The sequence below is a fragment of the Malaclemys terrapin genome, chromosome 2 (genome assembly GCF_027887155.1).
Source record: "Malaclemys terrapin pileata isolate rMalTer1 chromosome 2, rMalTer1.hap1, whole genome shotgun sequence".
Classification (NCBI taxonomy): domain Eukaryota; kingdom Metazoa; phylum Chordata; order Testudines; family Emydidae; genus Malaclemys; species Malaclemys terrapin.
In genome coordinates this window covers 48902537-48926419 of record NC_071506.1, presented here as the reverse complement: position 1 = coordinate 48926419, position 23883 = coordinate 48902537, and the positions used below count along the sequence as shown (strand labels likewise).

General features: G+C 39.8%; 1 protein-coding gene across 13 annotated transcripts in view; it reads left to right on the top strand.

Annotated features, from left to right (window-relative positions):
• The window catches only part of RALYL (RALY RNA binding protein like), a 574454-nt gene extending 555385 nt beyond the window's left edge, over positions 1-19069 (top strand). For all 13 annotated transcript variants that reach the window (XM_054018798.1, XM_054018800.1, XM_054018790.1 and 10 more), the window contains one exon: positions 17999-19069. In XM_054018798.1, coding sequence (XP_053874773.1) covers positions 17999-18016 — 18 coding nt within the window. In that variant the 3' untranslated portion in view covers positions 18017-19069. The remainder of the gene's footprint in view (positions 1-17998) is intronic.
• Positions 19070-23883: the final 4814 nt, after the last annotated feature.

Here is a 23883-nt window from a genome sequence, read left to right as displayed (position 1 = left end):
TCAGAAATTGACATAAAATTAAATGGAAGATGAGATATATAAATATTATGGTCAAGTCTTATGAAGTATTGTGCATTCTCTCAACTCCCACTTAAGTCAATGATACTTCAATGACTGAAAAGTCAATTTGCATCTTGCAAATGTGGGTCTTCAGTGTGTTTGTCTATGTATTTGCCGTTATTCTCCATGTACACTGGTGCAGCTGAGATCAGAATTTATTCCCTATCTATTAACTACATTTCTGTTACATTTGCCTCACAGAAATATTTCATTTCTCTATATTGTCCATTTTATAGCCCTCTGTATTGTATGTATCCAGCTTAGTCTATTTTCTTGTCATTTTTCATGCTTTTACTGTCTTTAGATGGAGAATCATGTGTCAGATATAAAGTAACTGAAACATACAGAGCTCAGGGTTAGTTTTCTTGCTGCATTCAGTTTTATCATGCAAAAATTAAATCATTATCATATGATTTGATAATATCAACGTATCTTCTCTACCTTCATCACAGAACAGTAGAACACACGTATCTTGGACTATATAGACAGGACCACATTTCGACCACTGAATTTCAACTTTCTGACAAATTAGTATCTACAAATACAAATTCCCTTTCAAAAAGTACATATTCCAAACATTTCCTAGCACTACAGAGCCTGATCCAAAGCATATAGAAGGCCTGAAGTTAACTTTGGATCAGGCCCATTGTGATAATTTTTGTCCCTACTAGTAAGTAACAAGGAATTACTTTCGGTAAAATAGCAAATCTGCATGAAACAAGAAGATTTAAATTTACTTGCATTTTTTACAAGAATGCCAATATTCAACAAATGCAAAGTAATTCATATTGAAATACATAATCCCAACTATACATATAAAATGTCTAAATTAACTGTTAGCACTCACAAAAGAGATCTTGGAGTCATTGTGGATAGTTCTCTGAAAACATCTACTCAATGTGCAGAGAGAGACAAAACAGAGAACAGAATGTTGGGAACCATTAAGAAAGGGATAGATAATCATAGAATCACAGAATATCAGGGTTGGAAGGGACCTCAGGAGGTCATCTAGTCAAAACCCCTGCTCAAAGCAGGACCAATTCCCAACTAAATCATCCCAGCCAGGGCTTTGTCAATCCTGAACTTAAAAACCTCTAAGGAAGGAGATTCCACCACCTCCCTAGGTAACCCATTCCAGTGCTTCACCACCCTCCTAATGAAAATTTTTTTCCTAATATCCAACCTAAACCTCCCCCACTGAAAACTTGAGACCATTACTCCTTGTTCTGTCATCTGGTACCACTGAGAACAGTCTAAATCCACCCTCTTTGGAATCCCCTTTCAGGTAGTTGAAAGCAGCTATCAAATCCCCCCTCATGCAGACTAAACAATCCCAGTTCTCTCAGCCTCTCCTCATAAGTCATGTGCTCCAGCCCCCTAATCATTTTTGTTGCCCTCCGCTGGACTCTTTCCACATCCTTCTTGTAGTGTGGGGTCCAAAACTGGACACAGTACTCCAGATGAGGCCTCACCAATGTCAAATAGAGGGGAATGATCACATCCCTCAATCTGCTGGCAATGCCCCTCCTTATACAGCCCAAAATGCCGTTAGTCTTCTTGACAAGGGCACACTGTTGACTCATATCCAGCTTCTCATCCACTGTAACCCCTAGGTCCTTTTCTGCAGAACTGCTGCCTAGCCATTCGGTCCCTAGTCTGTAGCAGTGCATTGGATTCTTCCGTCCTAAGTGCAGGACTCTGCACTTGTCCTTGCTGAACCTCATCAGGTTTATTTTGGCCCAATCCTATAATTTGTCTAGGTCCCTCTGTTTCCTATCCCTACCCTCCAGTGTATCTACCACTCCTCCCAGTTTAGTGTCATCTGCAAACTTGCTGAGAGTGCAGTCCACGCCATCCTCCAGATCACTAATGAGACAGAAATATCATATTGCCTCTATATAAATCCCTGGTACGCCCACATCTTGAATACTGCATGAAGATGTGGTCGCCTCATCTCAAAAAAGATATATTGGAATTGGAAAAGGTTCAGAAAAGGGCAACAAAAATGATTAGGGAAATGGAATGGCTGCCGTATGAGGAGAGATTAATAAGACTGGGACTTTTCAGCTTGGAAAAGAGACGACTAAGGGGGGATATGATAGAGGTCTCTAAAATCATGACTGGTGTGAAGAAAGTAAATAAGGAAGTGTTATTTACTCCTTCTCATAATACAAGAACTAGGGGTCACCAAATGAAATTAATAGGCAGCAAACAAAAGGAAATATTTTTTCACACAACACACAGTCAACCTGTGGAACTCCTTGCCAGAGGATGCTGTGAAGGCCAAGACTATAACAGGGTTCAAAAAAGAACTAGATAAGTTCATGGAGGATAGGCCCATCAATGGCTCTTAGCCAGGATGGGCAGAGATGGTGTCACTAGCCTCTGTTTGCCAGAAGCTGGGATGGATCAGCTGATGGATCAGCTGGGATGGGCAACAGAGGACGGATCACTTGATGATTACCTGTTCTGTTCATTCCCTCTGGGGCACCTGGCATTGGCCACTGTCAGAAGACAGGATACAAGGCTAGATGGACCTTTGGTCTGACCCAGTATGGCAGTTTTTATGTTCTTATGTTTAGGTAGGCTACATCTTCACTACGGGGGGGTCGATTTAAGATACGCAAATTCAGCTACGCGAATAGCGTAGCTGAATTCGACGTAACGCAGGTGACTTACCCTGCTGTAGGGACGGCGGCAAAATCGACCTCTGCGGCTTCCCGTCGACCACGCTTACTCCCACCTCCGCTGGTGGAGTAAGAGCATCGATTCAGGGATCGATTGTCGCGTCCCGATGGGACGCGATAAATCGATCCCCGAGAGGTCGATTTCTACCCGCCGTTTCAGGCAGGTAGTGTAGACCCAGCCGTAGTAAAATAAACTGTACTGAAAAGAAATAAAAGGATCATTCTACTGAACCAAACACATCTTACACAAGCAAGTATTGCTGTAGTAAGTCCTGTATTTAAATATCTCAAGCAAAGCATGATGAATGTTATCTAATGTATTTCACATTTCCGTCATCTAAGTTGGATTTCTAATACCAGATTTGCTTTAAAGATTATGAGCCAAATTCTGCTCTCAGTTGCATCAAAATAAGCCAGAGTAATTCCACTCTAATCAATAGAGTTAACTGGATTTGGCTCTCCAAGATTAGTAGCTTGCAATATGTTTTGTACATTGCACATTTTCCCATTGTACTAGTTTCCACAGAAGAAACTATACCATCAAGTCGAAGGTTCAACTATTGTATCTGCTGAAGTGATGCTGGGCCAAAATTTTGTTTTAATGAGTCTGAATGTTTTAATATCAACAGAAACACTGTTGGACAATTTCCCTGGTGTACTGAACACTTTGGACTTCAGTGAGCTTTTTCTCAATAGCAGTGAAAACATGGAGTTCTTCATGCCTAAGACAAATGAATAGGTAAAAGGTTGCATTCACTTGATGAATATCAGTGCATGACACTTATATTTGAGCAAGCTAAAAAAGTCATTAGCAGAAGCATACCTGACAGATACTAATGTGTTGTACCTTCTAAAGCTGCAGTGAATCTAATAACCTGTGACTGAAAAAATGGAAAAAGTAATAAAAGCATGTCATGAAATCAGAAATTGCAAGAAACTTTCTGACATGCCCTTTTTTATATTTAATATATGCAGTATCACAGTAGACTTGTTTATTGTTCACATTGTTGTATAAATGAGTCATTGGAAGGGCCTTGCCATCCCATATTTCTCTGGCAGTTACTCAGAGGTAGACTTCCTAAGCATAGTGCAGGGTTTTAAGCATGTTACTCTCACTGATTGTAACATGATTTTTTTTTAACACCTAAATCCACTATAGCTTTAGGAATTTGTACAAGATTTCCATCACTTACTTCATGTCTATTAAACCCTTTATCAATTCAGTTATTTTTCTGGATACCTAAAATTGCACATTTGAAAAAATACTAAACAGGCAGATGAACTTGCCCATCATCTTTCACATATTTACTGCTTTTTACCTGCTCTGCTATTTAGTATTCAACAACAAAACTCTTTCCCAACATCAATTTTTAAAACAATATGCATAACTTATATGGCTAAACTACATGCTTCTAGAGACTTAAAAGGCTGAGTATATGAGTGTGGGCTATTCTATTGTTCAGATCTAGTGATTCAAGCAGGGAGCTGGGAGTCAGGAATAGAAGTGGGCAAAACTTTTCAGATGAATAATATATTAGCTGAAACAAGATTTTGGGTTGACCAAAATTATCCACAAATTTGGGTCAAATTCAGCAAATAGTTTTGGGCAGGAAAAAAAATTAAAAATTATTTTGAAAAGTCAAAATATTGTGTTTCAAAATTTTCTAAACAAAACTGTTCAACTTCTCATTTCAAAACAAGGATTTACTTAGAAATTTAGCTAGGTTTATTGTTTTACTGCTAAACACAAAAATGAAGCAAAACCAAAAAAAATAATTCCTGGGTGAATGATGCATTTAGTTCGACCCAGACCAATTTGGAGTTGTTGTTTTGTTTTTGTTTTCCTTTCAGTGAGAAAAACTGGAGAATTCTATTTTGGATCAGCCTGAAACAAATTTCTGGGGATTTTTCAGTTGAGCCACCAAACATAAATTCACTCAGTTCTAGTCAGGGTTCTGTTTGATTCTATTTCCAACTGTGCTGCTGATTCAATGTGTATGCATATTATTTTCAGTTCATAGTCTTCACTGGTGCACATTGTGATGGGGCAAGGCCAGATGGCTACAGTAAAGTAGTGAGGAACAGGTATGTTCCTATTTGTTTAGCCCCAGGCTAAACAAATCCCTGGTACCATAGTAACCAAATGGCAGTTGCTCCAGGTTAATCAAGACACCTGGGGCCAATTAAGATCCTTCTAGAAGGCAGTGGAGATAGCTACATTGATTGGAACATCTGAAGCCAATCAAGGGCTGGCTGGAACTAGTTAAAAGCCTCCCAGTTAGTCAGTGAGGTGTGTGTGTGAGGAGCTGGGAGCAAGAGGTGTAAGGAGCTGAGTGGGAGTGGTGCTGGAGGACTGAGGAGTACAAGCATTATTAGACACCAGGAGGAAGGTCCTGTGGTGAGGATAAAGAAGGTGTTTGGAGGAGGCCATGGGGAAGTAGCCCAGGGAGTTGTAGCTGTCATGCAGCTGTTAGAGGAGGCACTATAGACAGCTGCAATCCACAGGGCCCTGGGCTGGAACCCGGAGTAGAGGGTGGGCCCGGGTTCCCCCCAAACCTCCCAACTCCTGATCAGACACAGGGGGAGTTGACCCAGACTGTGGGTTCCACCAGAGGGGAAGATTACTGAGGTGAGCAAATCTGCCAATAAGCACAGGACCCACTAAGGTAGAGGAGGAACTTTGCCACAACATGCAAAACTGTGCACGTGTATACTTGCTTCCAGCATGCACATATGAAAAACACACCTTTACCAAGTAGAGTATGCTGGATAATTACAAACTTTGTCAAGAGGAACCCCCAAGATGTCATAAAACTAAATTTTTCTGGGTTGGAGGAAAAAATGTTAAGAAGTCTTTACCAGTGGAACTAACAGGTATACCCTTCAAGAAGACAGAAAAAATTGTCCTTGCCTTTTAATTTCTTTTCTCAGAAATACTATACCAACAATCCTGGCTCTCCTGAATTTTCAACGATCATTTAAATTATAGCATGGTCTGCAAAGAGATAATTAGGTATGAGCTAGTCTGAGTTCTCAGAACCTGATTCTCCACTCACTTATACTTCTCTTGACAACACTAAAGTTACTCCTGTTTTAAATCTGTGTGGGCCAGATTCTCAGCAGTCAAGCGGTGTAATCTGTTGAAGTCATTGAAGCTATGCTGATTTACACCAGTATGGCATCAGGCCCTGAGTTTATAAAATTAATGCCAGAAATTCAATGAGGAAAAAAATCAGACCCTTTAGCATCTAATCTCTTTTTGAAGTATGTTCCTCTGAAATGAAATAGTCACTAGTGGCTTCCAGTGAAGAGCCCACCCATGTGTAACAGAATCAGGAGATATACTGGGCCCTATTCTCCCACTGCAGGATATGAGTCCCATTGAAGTCACAAGTCATATGTGTTCTGCGGTGGTTAAATCGGACACACCATTTCTGAGAAAAGACATTTACAGTTAAGGTTGAATTAGAGTTTTTCCAGAGAAGAGTAATAAAAGAACTTGGTACAACCTACTAGTATTTAGACCATTTCTGAAAAGTATGAATAAACTGCTAAAACCCAACACCATGCTATGGCAATCCAAAATAAAAATACTCTTAATTACTAGATATACTGTCAATAAATAAAGCCTGCTTTGGGGAAAATTCTTGTATACCAAATGTTAACAGAAACTGTAGCCTGACAGTGTTTTAGCTATGAGCCTTTTTTGAAATATTAGCCTGGATGATAGTTTGACAATATATTTGATAAGTTAAAGCATTTCTGACGACTGCTGTACTGTGCTGAGTTGTCTAAATAGCTTGTGCCTAGCTCTTTTTTGGCTCTTCAGTGGATTGTGATTTGAGAAGGATAGCTCAGTTATCTTCTTATGCTGTTTGTTAGCTTGCCAGGTAGTCACCAGCAGATTCATCATTGCCGAGTAAGTTTCTTCAGACACTTTGTTTTGGCTTTTTGACAGGTCTCTATTTTTACCTTAAGTTTTTTAAAAAATAACAAATGGTTTCTAACCTTCAGTATTTTAAGAGGTGAAAATATTTATTTTTAATTGCCCATTTTTAAAACTACCAAAAACATGATTTAAAAAAAAAACATCTATTACTATTACACCCACAATTGTTACTGTGGCAGATTGATTCAGACACATAATAGTCTCATGACATAGGCCAACTATTGCACGCAGTATAGTTGTAGCCATGTTGGTCCCAGGATATGAGAGACAAGGTGGGTGAGGTAATATCTTTTATTGGACCAACTTCTGTTGGTGAGAGAGACAAGCTTTTAAGAAGTTGGTCCAATAAAAGATATTACCTCACCCACCTTGTCTCTCATATCTTGTCTCTTTCATAGCATAGACCAACTGTAAGGTCAGGTCACATATTTTTCTTGGATGCACGCACACAAAATACTACACTGAATAGGCAAAATACATTTCTGATGTAACTTGACTTTAATGTCTGATACCACTGGCCTGATTTTGCTGATTCTTCTCCTGATATAAATCAGGAGTAACTTCATAGGAGTCAGTGGAAATACACCGGTGTGCAACTAACGAGAGCAGAATCAAATCCTAAGTGTTGTACAGAACTAGGCAGTTAACACTTTTTAACTGCAAAAATCCAACATAAATTCCAAACTAGATTTTTCTGTGCTCATGAAAAATAGGTTCTGAGTTTATAACTTTAAATCAGGAAGATTACAGAAACTTTAAATAATTTGCTAATATTAGGAAAAAATTATTTTAAATAGACCCAATTCTGTACTCACTACGTTCACACTGGTGTAACTTCTTTGATTTCAGTGGAGTTATTCTTGATTTACAGCATAGTAAGTATTTCAGTTGACTTCATTAGGCATTGGATCAGACCCAAAGATGTTTTTGAATTTTTCTGCTGCCTATCTGTGGACGTTCTTCCCCACCCTCATGGAGAGGGGGATTGGTATAACAAAAGTATCTCCAGCCCTGACATGGAGAAGCAGTGTCAGGGGACCATGCAATTGCTCTGCAGTCTCAGTAGAAGTTTCTGCCTAACACTGAGAAGTTCCTAAGGACACAGCCACGCCACTTGGGCTGTGCATTGAACTAAGGATTAAACCTATCAACCCAATCCTGCAATTCTTTGATTTAACTGCAGCTGAGCAGCCACCATATAGCATACATTTTTCCTGGTGTGCCAGACTTTGAAAGTAAATAGCTTTAGTTCCCTTGGAAAACATTTATTTCACAGTCTTTATCAGAATGCTTCAGAGTCAAGAATGGTGAATAATAAAACCATCAGAGGGAACATTTTCCTTCAAACCATGTCTGTAAGTCAAAGAGCATCTTTGTGGAAGTAAAGTGGGGCAAATGCTGAAAAGTCAAAAGGTAGCTGTTCTTTTTTCTGTATAAATTGACAAAAAATATAAATGTTATTTTATTCCTTTCTATAGCCCTCCCAAAGACACTGCAGTTACTGACCCATTTTTACCAAAAGGTCTTATTTTCTGAGAAAATATAAATGTTGTTTAAATGTTTTTATGACTGGCTAACACCATAATGTGAAAGTCAGATTGAATGCATCAGTGTGCAGCCACTTATGGACCTCAGAAAAGGGAAATAATAATTATTAAAATGGTAGCAATCTAATTCCTTTAAATACAAACCAAGTAACCGTGTTCTGGCCAGTAAAGTTCTCTATAGAAATTATTAGTTATGAGGGAAAGATGGGTCAGTTCCCAAAAGACGTGTGTTTGAAGGAGAAAGGTATTGTCAGGCAATAAATGGAAGACTATTCCAAGTACTGAAGGCAGTATAAATTTATCTTAGAACCCAACCCTGCTCCCACTGAATTCAATGGGATTTTTTACCATTAACTTCAATGAGAGCAAGTTTGGGTTCTTAGAGTATAAGTATGTTTGGGTGGGTAATGATCTGGTTCAGGACAATAAAGTCAAATCCCATGTCACATGACAAAGGTGAGGATACACTGACTCCAGTAGCTACTGTTACAAAGATCAAGTTTTATTCTAAATTCTGAAAAATATCTAGCACATTGCCAGAGCTAATCAAATTATCATTAATAAGATACAAAAGCTGAAAACTGAGTAGAGGAGGAAGAAGGCTGCATTTGTAATAAGGAGAGAGGAATGGAGGCACACACACTGTGCAGGAGGGAGCTGAAGAAGGTGAGAACAGAGAGTTAAGTGAGTGCACCCAGTGATTCTACATTTACATAGCACAATAAATCCTTAATCCAGCATTTCAGATTTTGTCATTTATTTTTAAAAGAAAAATCTCTTGAAAATCTCATAGAATAAAATTGATAGATGCTATTATGCACTGTCATGTACAGGTAAAATAAGTATTAATGGGGAAAGAGTCTAAGAGAAGCTATTTAAAACGTACTATTACAATTATGTCCTGCTTCTCTTCTCATTTCCAAATGTTCTGGTAAGCCTTGATTGCTCTTTCATGCCATTAATTCTCTTCTCTGTCCACCAGGATCACACTCTCAAACCCACCCTTTTCCAAGGCAAGTGTCAAAACAATCTACTTCCCTCTCTTTTTTTTTTTCATTGCCCTCATTCAGGACCATATCACTACCACTTGCAATACCTTCCTAGTACTCATTACTGTTACTGTCCCGTCCCTCTTCCTCCCCGTTCATTCCTTCTCCTTTCCCCTGGGCCAATCGTGGACTCTGTAACATCATTCCAGACTCTTTCAACTACTTGTTCCCATTAACACCCCTTTTCTTCTCCTACCATTTGGTTTTGCCTTGCTCTTTACATTACCTACAATGTCTACTATTGGCTACATTTCCTTTTCTTCCTTGATTTTGGCAACAAAACTAGGCAAGTTTAACAGATGTTTCCTTAATTAAAATGAGTTCTCTCAGTCTTTCACTTTCCTAAAACCATGCATTAGTCAAACATTAAAAAATAAAATTAAAAGTTTAGTCATGTTGAGTGGCCTTAGAGTAGGATTTTCAGCAATTCTTTAAAGTTTAAACCCTCCGTTCAGTCCTGCTCCCTTGGCACTGGTAGGGCAGGAATTCTTGCCTTTAGCATTAATGCTAATTGGATTACTGGTTCACACTGGGGAATCCTCACTCCACATATCAAGCAGAGATTATAGCAGTTAAAATTTTCTTTTATAACTTTTTGACAGCACTCTGAATCCCCAAAACATCTCATCTGCACCATTAGCATTATCAGGGCTCATGCTTAAAAGTGAGCTGGTTGGGCCAGATCCTGAGAGGTGCTGAAATGGGATTACCATTGCCTTCAGCGCAAGTCGCAGCACCTCTCAGCATTTGTCATGATATTTGCTCATGTTTGGGGTTCAAGAAACACAGGGGCATCTGCACAGTTACTGCTCCATAGAGCTGGATCCTGGCATGTGCAGAGCATTCTTCACTTCAACTTGTTTCAGACGGAGTTGAGGGCACTTAGTTAGCACATTGCAGAATTGAGCCCATACTGCACTGATTTTGTTCTGTGCCAGATAAACTCTTATGTCTCCTGCTTCTTGACTTCACTCAGGGAAAAAAAAACCTCTGAATTAAAAAAAAAGAATAGAAAAATGTAGTAATTTATGTACATTATATTGATATCACAAGTAGTGAAACACAAACCCATGTTTTCTAGACTGTGGGCCAGATCCTCAGCTAGTGTAGCTGCTCTGAAGTCAATGGAGATATGTCAATTTATACTAGCCAAGGATCTGGCCCATGGTTAGTGCATTCAGACATAAAGAAAGAGGTGACTCAAAAATAACTATAGAAACTATTTAGACATCATAGCTAAATGAAATGCAGGCCTAAATCTCATGTGTATTGCCAAAGATATTTACTAGATACCAGAAAAATTGGCCAAAGACAATGGGGCAAACCCCTATATCGATATAAAGAACCACAGGATCTGTACAAAACAGACCAAGCCTCAGTTATTAAGGTATTATGCAAAAGAGCCACAGGCAGCAAATTGCATGGTAGATAGCTGGGGAAGATGAAGCACTGAGCTGACCATGAATCTGTTTTTCCGGGGAACTGGATACGCTATTTCGAACCTGAGGTTTAGATCACCAAGCTACTGCTTAGGGTTTTATAAGTGTGGAAGTTTTCATAGGACTCTTTTCAGCAAAGATGTTAAGGTACCATTTGCTAAAATATTTCTGTGTGCAAATGGATGGAAAATAATATCCCTATTGCTAAACCAGATGCCAAGAGGATAGCTAAAAAAATGCCATTTTTTTAAAAAGGCCCCAGGAACTAACCTGACAATTCCAGGTCAGTAAGCCTAACTTCAGTTCCAAGCAAATTGGTTGAAAGTATAGTAAAGAACAGAATTATCAGACACATAGAGGAACATGATTTGGTGGGGAAGAGTCAACACGGCTTTTGTGAAGGGAAATCATGCCTCGCCAATCTATTAGAATTCTCTGAGGGGATCAACAAACATGGGCAAGGGTGATCCAGTGGATATAGTGTACTTGGACTTTCAGAAAGTCTTTGACAAGGTTCCTCACCAAAGGCTCTTAAGCAAAGTAAGCTACCATAAATAAATGGTCAGCTTTTTAGAATGGAGAGTGGTAAATAGCAGTGTCCCCAAAGGATCAGAACTGGGACCAGTGCTATTCAACATATTCATAAGGGATCTGGAAAAAGGGGTAAACAGTGGCCAAGTTTTCAGATGATACAAAAATTACTCAAGATAGTTAAGTCCAAAGCAGACTGAGAAGAGTTACAAAGGGATCTCACAAAATTGGGTGACTGGGCAACAAAATGGCAGATGAAATTCAGTGTTGATAAATGCAAAGCAATGCACATTGGAAAACATAATCCCAACTAAACATACAAAATTATGGGGTCTAAATTTGCTGTTACCACACAAGAAAGAAATCTTGGAGTCATTGTGGATAGTTGTCTGAAAACATATGCTCAATGTGCAGCGGCAGTCAAAAAAGCTAGATAAGAAGACAGTAAATATAATAATGCTACTATATAAATCCATGGTATGCCCACACCTTGAATACTGCATGCAGTTCTGGTTGCCCCCATCTCAAAAAAGATAGATTGGAAAAAGTACAGAGAAGGGCAACAAAAATGATTAGGGGTATGGAACAGCTTCTATATGAGGAGAGATTAAAAAGACTGGGACTGTTCAGCTTGGAAAAGAGATGACTAAGAGGTAATAAATTAGAGGAGTATAAAATCATGAATGGTGTAGTGAAAGTGAATTAGGAAGTGTTATTTACCCCTTCAAATAACACAGGACCCATGGGTCACCTGATGAAATTAATAGCAGGTTTAAAACAAACAAAAGGAAGTACTACTTCTTCACCCAATGCACAGTCAACCTTTGGAACTCATTGCCAGGGAATGTTGTGAAGGCCAAAAGTATAACAGGTTTCAAAAAAGAATTACATAAGTTCATGGAGGACAAGTCCATCACTGGCTATTATCCAAGATGTTCAAGGATGCAACCCCATGCTCTGAGTGTCTCTAAGCCTCTGACTGCCAGATGCTGGAACTGGATGAAAGGTGATGGATCACTTGATAATGGCCCTGTTCTGTTCATACCCTCTGAAGCATCTGGCACCGGTCACAGCCAGCAGACAGGATACTGGGATAGATGGACCATTGGTCTGACCCAGTATTGCCATTCTCATGATAAAGATGGTGATGGGTCTCACACTATCTCATTTTTACTCGTGACTGGTGATAGAACAACCACGTGCAAGTAAAATGAACACAACATTTCAGTATAAAAAGTAGATTTGAAAAGACAAATATTTGCTTTCCTCAGGGAGTAAAACACCCATTTTGTGTGTACTGACACTTAGTAGCAATGATGCTTGTGTTCACTGAACAGATAAAGAGGTGTTTCCAGCACTACTTACTGTATGATTGACAGAGTGTACACTGTGTTCATTGGGTTTCATCATATGAGGGTAAATGTAAGGAAAATACATATTCTTCATTTAATTTTCCTTTATCAATATTTAACAAACTGCATAATCCTTCCTATTCAATATATGCAGTCAATATTCTCTCACAACCTTGCTATAAAAGATTTTACGTTAGAAACTTCCATTAATTTGTCACTTTCTACATACTGTGTTACATATGACAATACTGAGCCTGTAATTGAGTCTTTTCACATTCTCTTACTCACAGCAACTGAGCTGGGCTTTTGAAGGTCATGGTATCCATAGAAAACTCCCATTAAATCACCAATAAAACTTGGTAACTTCATTTGTGACTTTGTATTTTTTAAATACCTGGGCAAGATGCTGTGTAGCCCGTTGGTAATCATTAAAATCATGAGGTGCCTTTTGATGCATCCGGCAAAGCAAGATTCTGTGACTCTATATAAATCATAAGGCTGCGAGTTTGTCTCAGAGGTCACGGAAGTCATGGATGCTGTGAATTTCCGTGACTTCTGCAGCAGCCGGTGTGCCTGTAGGCACTGCCCCCACAGCTCCCATTGGCCGCGGTTCCCAGGTAAGTGCCACCCAGAACCTGCCTCACCCCCTCCTGTGCCCCTGCTCCCTCCCACACCCAAACTCTGCTGCAGCTTTGGAGGGGGGAGGCACGGAGCCAGGTAGGGAGCGTGCCGGCCTTGCCAGCCCCCCCCCCCAGTACCAGTGGGGGTCCCAGGCCATGCGCCGCCGCCCGCCTCTCCTTCCTAACACCCGGGTACACACACCCCCAGCACCTGCGCGCCCCTCCCCCCCTCCAAGTTTTAGTCAGGAGTATATAGTAAAAGTCATGGACAGGTCACGGGCCATGAATTTTTGTTTACTGCCTGTGACCCGTCCATGACTTTTACTAAAAATAACTAATTTTTGCCTAATTTCAAATTCACTTTAACTTTGAAGAAAATTATAGATTGAAGATTATGACTAGAATGAGATATGTTTGAGATGTTTGTTCTATTGCATGCCTGCCCCACAACACGAGCAGCACTGTCCACCACTCCACCAGGTCTTAGCTGCCTTCCTGAGCTGCCCAGAGCCCTGCAGCCCCACAGGGCTCCCAGAGACTCCCCACATTCCCCGCAGCAACCAGGCGAGTCACAGCTGCTCAGCGAGGACGGTGGCTTCACATCCTGGGACCTGCTGCTGGGAAGACCGGAGCGAGCCCCAGGGATTGGGCAGGTGGATCTGTGGGCTGGAGAGAGGGGGCCCGGGAACGTGAGAGAGAACTGAGCTGGCCTGCCCCTTCTCCCCTCCCATCCCCCAGGACTCACCTGCTGCCTGCAAAACCAGGCTGGGAGATGATCACAGCACTCTGCCCCCTGGCTCCCTCAGCAGCCAAGTGCTGCACTGCGGTGGGTGACACCTGCTTGGACCCCACTGTTCCAGCACCCCTACAGGTGGTAACCAGACTTTGGGCATCCGGTCAGTGTTTCTGACCCGACACTGTCAGGTGCCCTTTTCGACTGGAAACTGGACACATGGCAATCCTACCCTCTATTCACTTTCTGAATGTGCCCATTGTGCCTGACTAGATGGTGGAAGACATGTCCCATATTAGCTTAATTGTGAACATCTTTGCAGTCTTTTTCTCATGTCACACTTTTAACACTCTCTAAAGAAAGGCATATGCTCAGCGATTATGAATTCATAGAGAAGTTTGCACTTACAGGTCGAGGTTTGAAGGATGGGCAAAGAAGAGGGAGTGCAGCTTCTGCACCATGCCTTTCCCTCGGGCCTGTGGGACCCGCACCAGAGAGGAACTCCACACTTTTGGAGGGAACTGGGGAGGTCGTGCTGACTGGTTTCCCCCCACTGTATTCTCCCGCCCCCTAAGCCTGTGGGATACAACATAGTAAGTTAGTGCAGAAAGAGTGCAGGATTTGTTCACAGTTCTGCCAGCAGAAACCAAGACTCCAGACCTCCATCAGCAGAAAGTCAAACCAAAAAGGAGCTGGGGGAGCAGGAGATAAAGCAGTGCAAAATGACCGCAAACACCTGCTCTGCTACAGAAAAAAGAGATGACCAGTACAGCCCCAAACGGTGCTGGGGATGGGGGGTGGCCATTACACCCAGCAGATTCACTGATTCAGTGCAGCTCTTAAACAGGCTTTGCAATCACTGTTGCTATAAATCATATTTTAATGCTGCCTGCTTCCAAAAAAGCTCCTTGGAAGACAGTTTTGCAGCATAGCTCTTAATGTTCAAGGGAAGCAGAGAACCAGGAGCAGAAGGAGGACAAGTGACAGTGTGAAGGTAAAGTTCCACACAAATGTGTTTAGCTTCTGACAGATTCACAGAGATCCATGGATTTAAGGAGTGGAATCTGTATCTTTTCTGGAAGGTCAGGGGCTAACTCACTAAATGCTATCCCCGGAAGAATCAGAGTGAAGCTTGTGGAGTCTCAACTCCCTGTGATTGATTCCATAGTTTTTAGCTGAGTATAGTTTGGGAAACTTTGGAGCCAGTATATCCTGCCATGCAAATCAGCTCTGACATGCATTTTTGCTTTAACATTTAATTTAGGTCTTGCAAATCTGTACACGATATTATAGCAATGTAAAGTTTAAATTAATTGGATATGGTTTGGGATAGGTCATGTACAAAAGCCAAAGGGCTCATATTGGAACTGTAGGAGCAACAATAGTTCTGGAAAACTAAGATACAGTACATGACTGACCAGAGTCCCTCCAGTATCCAATGCTCAAAAAGTCAACAATATAGAAAAAGAATAGCAAATTATTTCAGGTGGAAAATGAATGAATAAATAGTCCATAACAACTTTTCATTTTCCCAAGGGATGTTATCACAACTAGGACAGTATTTACTGTTTGTCTGATATTATTTATGACTGCAGCTTCTATATGTTCAGTTGGGTTATCCAATTTTTAATGCAATATGTTTGAACCTTGCTTTTTGGGTTGATATGTTCCCTTATAACCACACCAAATGAAAGCCATATTGCTTGCTTGAATGTAATTCATTTTCCTCTCTATTGTGTCAGGGTATTTTTTTTTATATACATAACTGGAAGGAAATGAACAGATTTAAAAAAAAACATTAATCATCATGAGTGTTTTTAATATCATCAGAGCTACCATAAAGCCAGTAGATAAATTACACACTATTCAGCAGAAAGAAGTAGAATAAAATTAGTATTATATTACACTAGATTAATCATAGCCCTGGGTGACTGTCATTCTGGAGAAAATAGAAGCTTGAATATCTAACATTTTAACCTTTCTTCCCAGCCTTTTAAAACAAGAGACAAATAACAAGTCCATGTACTGAAAGAAAACACAAGATTTTTTGCTTGTGGGACTGGTGAATTTTTACCATTGTTTCTAACTGACAGCAAAGCAACATTCACAATTTGGATCCAGATGGTTAGCAGCACTGCTTCATAATAGTAACCTAATGAAGCTTTTTATTACTAGCGACAGGTAAATGCCTGGAAGGTTTATGGCAAGGAAAAAGCTTCAATAAATAATTTGAAAATCTGTCTCTCTTCTTCCTTGGATAATTATTGTCTTTTGCATATACAATGTAGCAGCGACGCAAAGGTGAAGAAAAGGCTAGAAAAAGAGAACTGTCTCTAGAGCTAATGGGGTGCACAGTGGAACCGCAGGCTTTTTTCCTCTCACAAGATGAATACCTACTTAATAACCATTAGGCTTCTCTCTGACTTAAGGGGAGGATTGAAAATCCTTTTCATGTAGTTAAGTCTGTCCAGGGATACAGTGCTAAAAATAGGGAGATATGAAAAACTTCTCTATGCGTGTGGAGAATAATATTTTTAAATATAATTTTAACCTAAAACGGAGCAGCAGATGGTAGGTGCTCTTGTACAAGGATGGGAGGGCCTGGGGACCCTCCACCATAGCCCTGTCTACCTGTGCTGGGTACAGCCAGAATGCTGGTGCTCCCTGAGAATAAGGGGGGAGTGAAAATGTATAATGTCTCCGGAGTGCTCCACAGCTCTAAGAAGACTTAGGCCAGTGCTGTTGGGAGTGGGACTGGTCAAAAAAATTCCATCTGATCTTTTCAACAGAAAATTGTGTTTTTTCAATACAACATAAAATGTTTGCAGGAAGCACCTTCTTTTCTTTAAAATTTTTGATTTTTCAATAGAAAACCCAAAACCCTGAAACTTTTCTGCTGTAAACCTGAGTTGGCTGAAAAATATTCAGTTTTTGTCTGAAATTTTTCAGGTTTTGGTCAAAATGTTTCACTTTTATTTGACAAAAACTTTAAAAAATGGTTTTCAGATTTTTGGTTTTTCAATGAATATTCAAAAATTTCTGCTGAAAATTTCAATAAAAATGAAATATTCTTGGTTTTTATCAAAATTTTCTGCACAGTTGAGGGGACTTCTATCATCCAACCCTTGTAGATGGGAGCGCTTGCTGTGTTCTTTTAATGGGTGTTGCAGCTGTTTAATGGCTCAGTGCTCCCATAGGGCCTGATCCAATGACCATTTGAAGTCAATGAAAAACTTCCCATAACCTTCAGAGGGTATTTATACCAGGACTCTAGTGTCTGCAGAGGCAGGTATCTGCAGACATAATGCCCTTAGGAAGTTCCACTACATTCCCACTCTAAAACAGTGATGCAGAAAAAGCTACAATAGGAGCCAAAAAGTGATTGTATTTAATTAAAACAAATAAGATCTAATCCTTAATAAAGAGGATAGGCCTAATGCATGCACACAATAATAATATTAAAACTATTAGAAAGCACCTGGGAAAAGATTCATGAACCAGATAATAAGAACTCCCTCCTCTCCTTCCCGTCCGCCCCCCAGTGTTAAAGCACATGATCAACATAAATGGCATGGGAAAAAGTTGGAGAATGAAACCCAAAACATAGAGAGCCATATGCAGTGTATTTAGAATAAATGTAAGTATGCAGGTCAATGCATTCTACATTATCTCACGAAGTAGCTGAGATAAATGCTTCCTTTCCCTGTTATTACAAATATAAAGTCCTGATGAGAGGTATACTTCACCAAGGAGTTGGGTTGTGACTTGAATCAGTGTAGTTAATTCTGGGTAGTGCATTCTAATGTAGGGGTATTTATGGTACAGGCTTTCCATTGTAGCAGTTACATGACATTCCTTTTAGCCTAAAAACTTAATCAATTAAGTGTCAACGTCAGATGGTTGATTGGACCATGAAATGCAAATAACGCTGTCCTGGTCCCTTTCCCCTACAGTTTATCCTGACGCCTTTTCCATGTGCTGCTGAAACAAAGCCCATGTTTTCATATTAAAGCAAACGTTTCATTTTTCAGTTTCTACAGATCAAGTGATGAGGTGTCATGTGTGAGCCCCTTGGAGGCTGAGAAGAGAAACTGTGACTTCCCCTTTCCACTCCCCCACAGAAATGTGAACTGCGGTTTCTTACTGGCTAGCAACACCTTTGATTCAATTTGTATGAAAACTCACTTTACTTATTAAAATGGACATTATTGTTCAAACCTTAGAAATTTCATTTCTTATATGTTCTAAGCTGTACAACTGTCAGATTTTTATGGTTTAGATTGTAAATGTGTTTTTCTCTGGCTAATTATTGGCATTATTTGTTTTTAATTTTGATGTCTTAAAGGCCAAGGTACTGTATGATAATAATATGAAGGACATATTTAGCAGGCGTGAGAGACACTGTATACAAATGTATATTTGTAAAAGCTATTTTTATGATTAGCATGTTTTACTGTTTATCATATTTAAAGTCAGTTGATATTGCATTTCTATGTTTATAGCTTAACTCAGACACAGTCATGTTATGATCAAAGACTTATTATCAATCATGTTGTATGGTATTTTTCATTACTTTTCATTATATTCATAGTTTAAGATAATTATGTTTACTAGTAGGGATAATATTGAAAGGCAAAGTAATAGTTCTGTTCTGTTCATGCACTATTTCACCGTAATTGCTAAAAAGTGCAAATATGTCAAATATCAGATCAATTGATAAACTGTAAATTAGACCCACTTGTTAATCCCTTTTTTCAAACAAACACTCTCTGTGATGCCATAGATTAGCACAGTTATTTCATCTGTATCTGTTACTATCTCAAAGCAGTTTGTTGTTACCTTATGGAAAAGTTTACATGCCAGTGAATGTCCTATCCAAACTGTATTCCAGACAGGTGAATGTTTTATATATTGCCAATATTTGAAACCTTACATTAGATTATCAATTGTTTTGTTTCACTTTCGGTCAATAGGATCGTTCCATTCCTCAATCTCTCAAGCATTCTCCACATGCTTGAAGTTGGAATAATCCATTCTCATAGAGGCTGTAGGGGAATTCAGTATTTAATTTCTTAATAAATCATGTTTCTTTTCAAACAAAATAGATTCATTATTTCTCTTATGTGCTACTCAAATGTGTTTTAATACACTTAAGCTATATTAGCCACTGGTGTGACTGCTGCTTCTCGAAAGAAAGTGCCACCTTGTTCTCAGTTTTCATGATAGGACTGTTCACAGTTCCAGAGAACCAGTTCAGATGACACTCATAACAGGGAAGAGGTATCCACATCTTTATATGAGATATACTCAGAAAATATTTCATGCAAGAGAGACATGTCTTGTAGCTAAGTCATAAGGCACATCTAGAGTTAAAAAGGAAAGTCTTACTGGCTGGATTGCTTAGAAGTAGCCACATTTAGAACATGTTGCCAGGAGAAAGATCTCATCCAAGTAAGTGGAGCTCTGACGCAGTATGTTTCAAAATACTGAACTACAGAGATGTGACTTGCACTACCATGCTTGTCCTACAGTACTTGATGTTTCATTGAACAAAACTGACAGCATTTCTAACGATGACTTTATGTCCTGTCCTTTCAACCATTGTCCCTGGGACCTGATCCAAAGCATACTGAAGTAAATGGAAAGACTTCCATTATAGTTCAATGAGCTTTGGACTAGACCTGATGATACTGGCTGCATGTGATGGAGGGGTGGAGAGTAATTGATGGAGACCTCACAATGAAGAAAATGGGAGAAGACCCAAAGACTGTATCCAGACTGGCTTCAGGAAGGGTCAGTTATAAAAAGGGAGAGATACCCTTTAAATATATGTGAGGGAGAGTGTGCACCAGGCTCCGCTTGTCTGTGTGGGAACTAAGTCAATAGGAGAATAGAGAAAATGACATTTTGTCTCTCAGTTACACTGGTGTAAATTCAGGATAATTTCACTGAAATCAGTGGAGTTATACCAGTTTAACTGAAAGCAGAGTTTTGCCTATTTACTTTAATGAGAACAATACTAAGAGTCACTATTGCTCAACATAAGGGATGCAGACTGGGGCCCATTTTGTGTTACAATCACAGCAAACCCAAACAAAATGTTACAATCAGTAATATTAACTCAAATAGTACCAATAGTCTGGTAATCACTGAAATACCTCAGGGAAGTGTCCTTTTTGTTGTTTTTCTCTAAACTTACTGAAAACTGGAGAGAAATAATCCATCATATACCCATTTTATAGCTGCAAAAATTAATAACAATGTTCACCATTCCCATGGTTCTTATTTGATTTACAGTAAAAATAAATAATAAATCCAAATTCTCTCTCTTCAGTGGGAGTTTTGCCTCAGTAAGGAGTGAATAAGGGCTTAAAAGATTTGAGCTGATGACTTTTTGAAATCATGGAGAATGTCCTCTTAGTAGATCAATTATGGGAACTGTGCTAGTAGTTAAAATAATTTCATAATTCTGTATTACAGATGGTTTGAATGAGCAATCCCTGAACCAGCTCAGCACCATAAGCCATGATTAAGTGGGTACTATGAACTGTAAAGTACCACAGCAGGTTTTTACATTATTCCTTAATGTGCCATCATCTGCATTTGGTGTTTACAGGAATGATTTCACAGTCTCAACAGTCAACACTGTTCCACACAGTGATGTTATTCATTAAAGTATTTTTTTCTGGCACAAAAACATCTAAGATGGGGTCTATTGATACTATTACATTTGAAAGCTATGGGCTTGCTGTGCTGTATAATATATTCTCCTAACTTTCTTAATGACACATTAGATTCAAATCATTGAAGAGATGCTGGTATTTTAAATAGGACTTGATGCTTTATTGCCGTATACAATTGCTTGCCATTGTCACATACACTTGGTTTACTAACTTTTTTGTGTTACGTATTCTTTGCAGCACAGAGGAACCAGTAAGTGTTTAGGACCTAATTTCCATTTACACTAATGCCCCTTTATACCATTCTGGCAGTGTAAATGTAATTTACAAACATTTTATGGAACCTTCACACTGTCAGCTGCCCAGGGACCTCAGTGTAAATTAGAATCAGAGCTATAATATTCAGCCTAAGCATCACTTTACCCTAGGAATGAACTGAGTACCAGAAACCATCATTTTTAAACATTTAAAATTATATTATAGCCATAAAAGGAGACATTTGTAGCTGTAGTTCTTTAGAGCTACAGTAACATCCAGTGATCATTTATGGTAATTGGGGGTGAGTGAAGTTGCAGTACCTACTTCTGTTGTATAACGCTGTGAGTCAAAATCAATTTGGTTAGAGAATATTCAGCATTCTCAACTTATTTATATACCATCCTGGATTAGGTTATTAAAATCATTTTCTGCATAGGCTTCGACCCTCAATTTGTCTCTTAAGATTGCTATTTCAACCTGTGCAGTTGGCATGAATGGAAAAGATTTGCTGAATGTTAGTTTTACAGCTTGATCCAGAGGAAAAGATTTTAACTTTTGTAAATTCTTGTCTTAAGTACCATTGCTGGGGGGTTTAGTGTAGAATCATACTATATTATTTAATTCTGAAAAAATAAAACTATGTAGATAGCGCCAACCTTGTAAGCAGTAGTATTTTTAATAGACAGTATTGAAAGGTAACTAAAGTTAAAAGTAACAGAGGGTCCTGTTGCACCTTTAAGACTAACAGAAGTATTGGGAGCATAAGCTTTCGTGGTTAAGAACCTCACTTCTTCAGATGCAAGTAATGGAAATTTCCAGAGGCAGGTATAAATCAGTATGGAGATAACGAGGTTAGTTCAATCAGGGAGGGTGAGGTGCTCTGCTAGCAGTTGAGGTGTGAACACCAAGGGAGGAGAAACTGCTTCTATAGTTCCAGGGTCTCCTTCCCATGGGTCCAGATGATGAAGATGTCATCAATGTAGCGTAGGTAGAGAAGGGGCGTGAGTGGACGAGAGTTGAGGAAGCGTTGTTCCAGGTCAGCCATAAAAATGTTGGCATATTGTGGGGCCATGCGGGTGCCCAGGGTGGTGCCACTGGTCTGGAGGTATGTATTGTCACCAAATTTGAAATAATTGTGCGTGAGGATAAAGTCACAGAGCTCAGCAACAAGCTGTGCTGTGTCATCATCAGGGATACTGTTCCTGACAGCTTGTATTCCATCTGTGTGTGGGATGTTTGTGTAGAGAGCCTCTACATCCATGGTGGCTAGGATGGTGTTTTCTGGGAGGTCACCAATGCATTGTAGTTTTTTCAGGAAATCAGTGGTGTCACAGAGATAGCTGGGAGTGCTGGTGGCGTAGGGTCTGAGTAGGGAGTCCACATATCCAGACAGTCCTTCAGTGAGAGTGCCAATGCCCGAGATGATGGGGCGTCCAGGATTTCCAGGTTTGTGGATCTTGGGTAGTAGATAGAATAACCCCGGTTGGGACTCTAAGGGTATGTTGATTTGTTCCTGTGTTAGTGTAGGGAGTGTCCTGAGTATATGGTGCAGTTTCCTAGTGTATTCCTCAGTGGGATCTGAGGAAAGTGGCCTGTAGAATTTGGTATTGGAGAATTGTCTGGCAGCCTCCTTCTGGTAGTCAGACCTTGTGAGGCAGGCCAGTCCTTGCCCACAGACAACCCGCCAACCTTAAGCATATTCTCACCAGCAACCACACACCGCACCATAACAACTCTAACTCAGGAACCAACCCATGCAACAAACCTCGATGCCAACTCTGCCCACATATCTACACCAGCAACACCATCACCACCACAGGACCTAACCAGATCAGTTACAACATCACCAGCTCATTCACCTGCACATCCACCAATGTTATATATGCCATCATGTGCCAGCAATGCCCCTCTGCTATGTACATTGGCCAAACTGGATAGTCACTATGCAAAAGGATAAATGGACACAAGTCAGATATCAGGAATGGCAATATACAAAAACGTGTAGGAGAACACTTCAACCTCCCTGGCCACACAATAGCAGATGTAAAGGTAGCCATCTTACAGCAAAAAAACTTCAGGACCAGACTCCAAAGAGAAACTGCTGAGCTCCAGTTCATTTGCAAATTTGACACCATCAGATCAGGATTAAACAAAGACTGTGAATGGCTATCCTCCTCCCTTGGTGTTCACACCTCAACTGCTAGCAGAGCACCTCATCCTCCCTGATTGAACTAACCTCGTTATCACCATACTGATTTATACCTGCCTCTGGAAATTTCCATTACTTGCATCTGAAGAAGTGAGGTTCTTACCCACGAAAGCTTATGCTCCCAATACTTCTGTTAGTCTTAAAGGTGCCACAGGACCCTCTGTTGCTTTTTACAGATTCAGATTAACATGGCTACCCCTCTGATACCCTATTCTTAGGATATTTCCATGAGGGCAAGATGAAAATTTGGTGCCTGGAGTCTGTGAGAATATTGTTAAAATTATACTGGAATTTAGGGGAAAGAGATAGGGAGGACAAGATAGGAAGCAAGACTGTAATCAGAATGATGTTGTTTGTTTATGACATCCAATTTACTATTATTTTCAAAATTGTCGTTCTTATAACCATGTAAAATTTCTCAGTAGTTTCACAAAATGTACAAAAATGTTAATATTTGTATCTACACTTGTGTAGCAAAAAGGGGGGGAGGGATAGCTCAGTGGTTTGAGCATTGGCCTGCTAAACCCAGGGTTGTGAGTTCAATCCTTGAGGGGGCCACTTGGGAATCTGGGGCAAAATCAGTACTTGGTCCTGCTAGTGAAGGCAGGGGGCTGGACTCAATGACCTTTCAAGGTCCCTTCCAGTTCTAGGAGATGGGATATCTCCATTATTTTTTTTTTTTTCCAGTGAGGTCAGAATTCCACCCCACAAAAATTTCCTGTTTCCCTGTTCAGGAGAACCTACAATGGGTCTACTGAATTTAAACAGA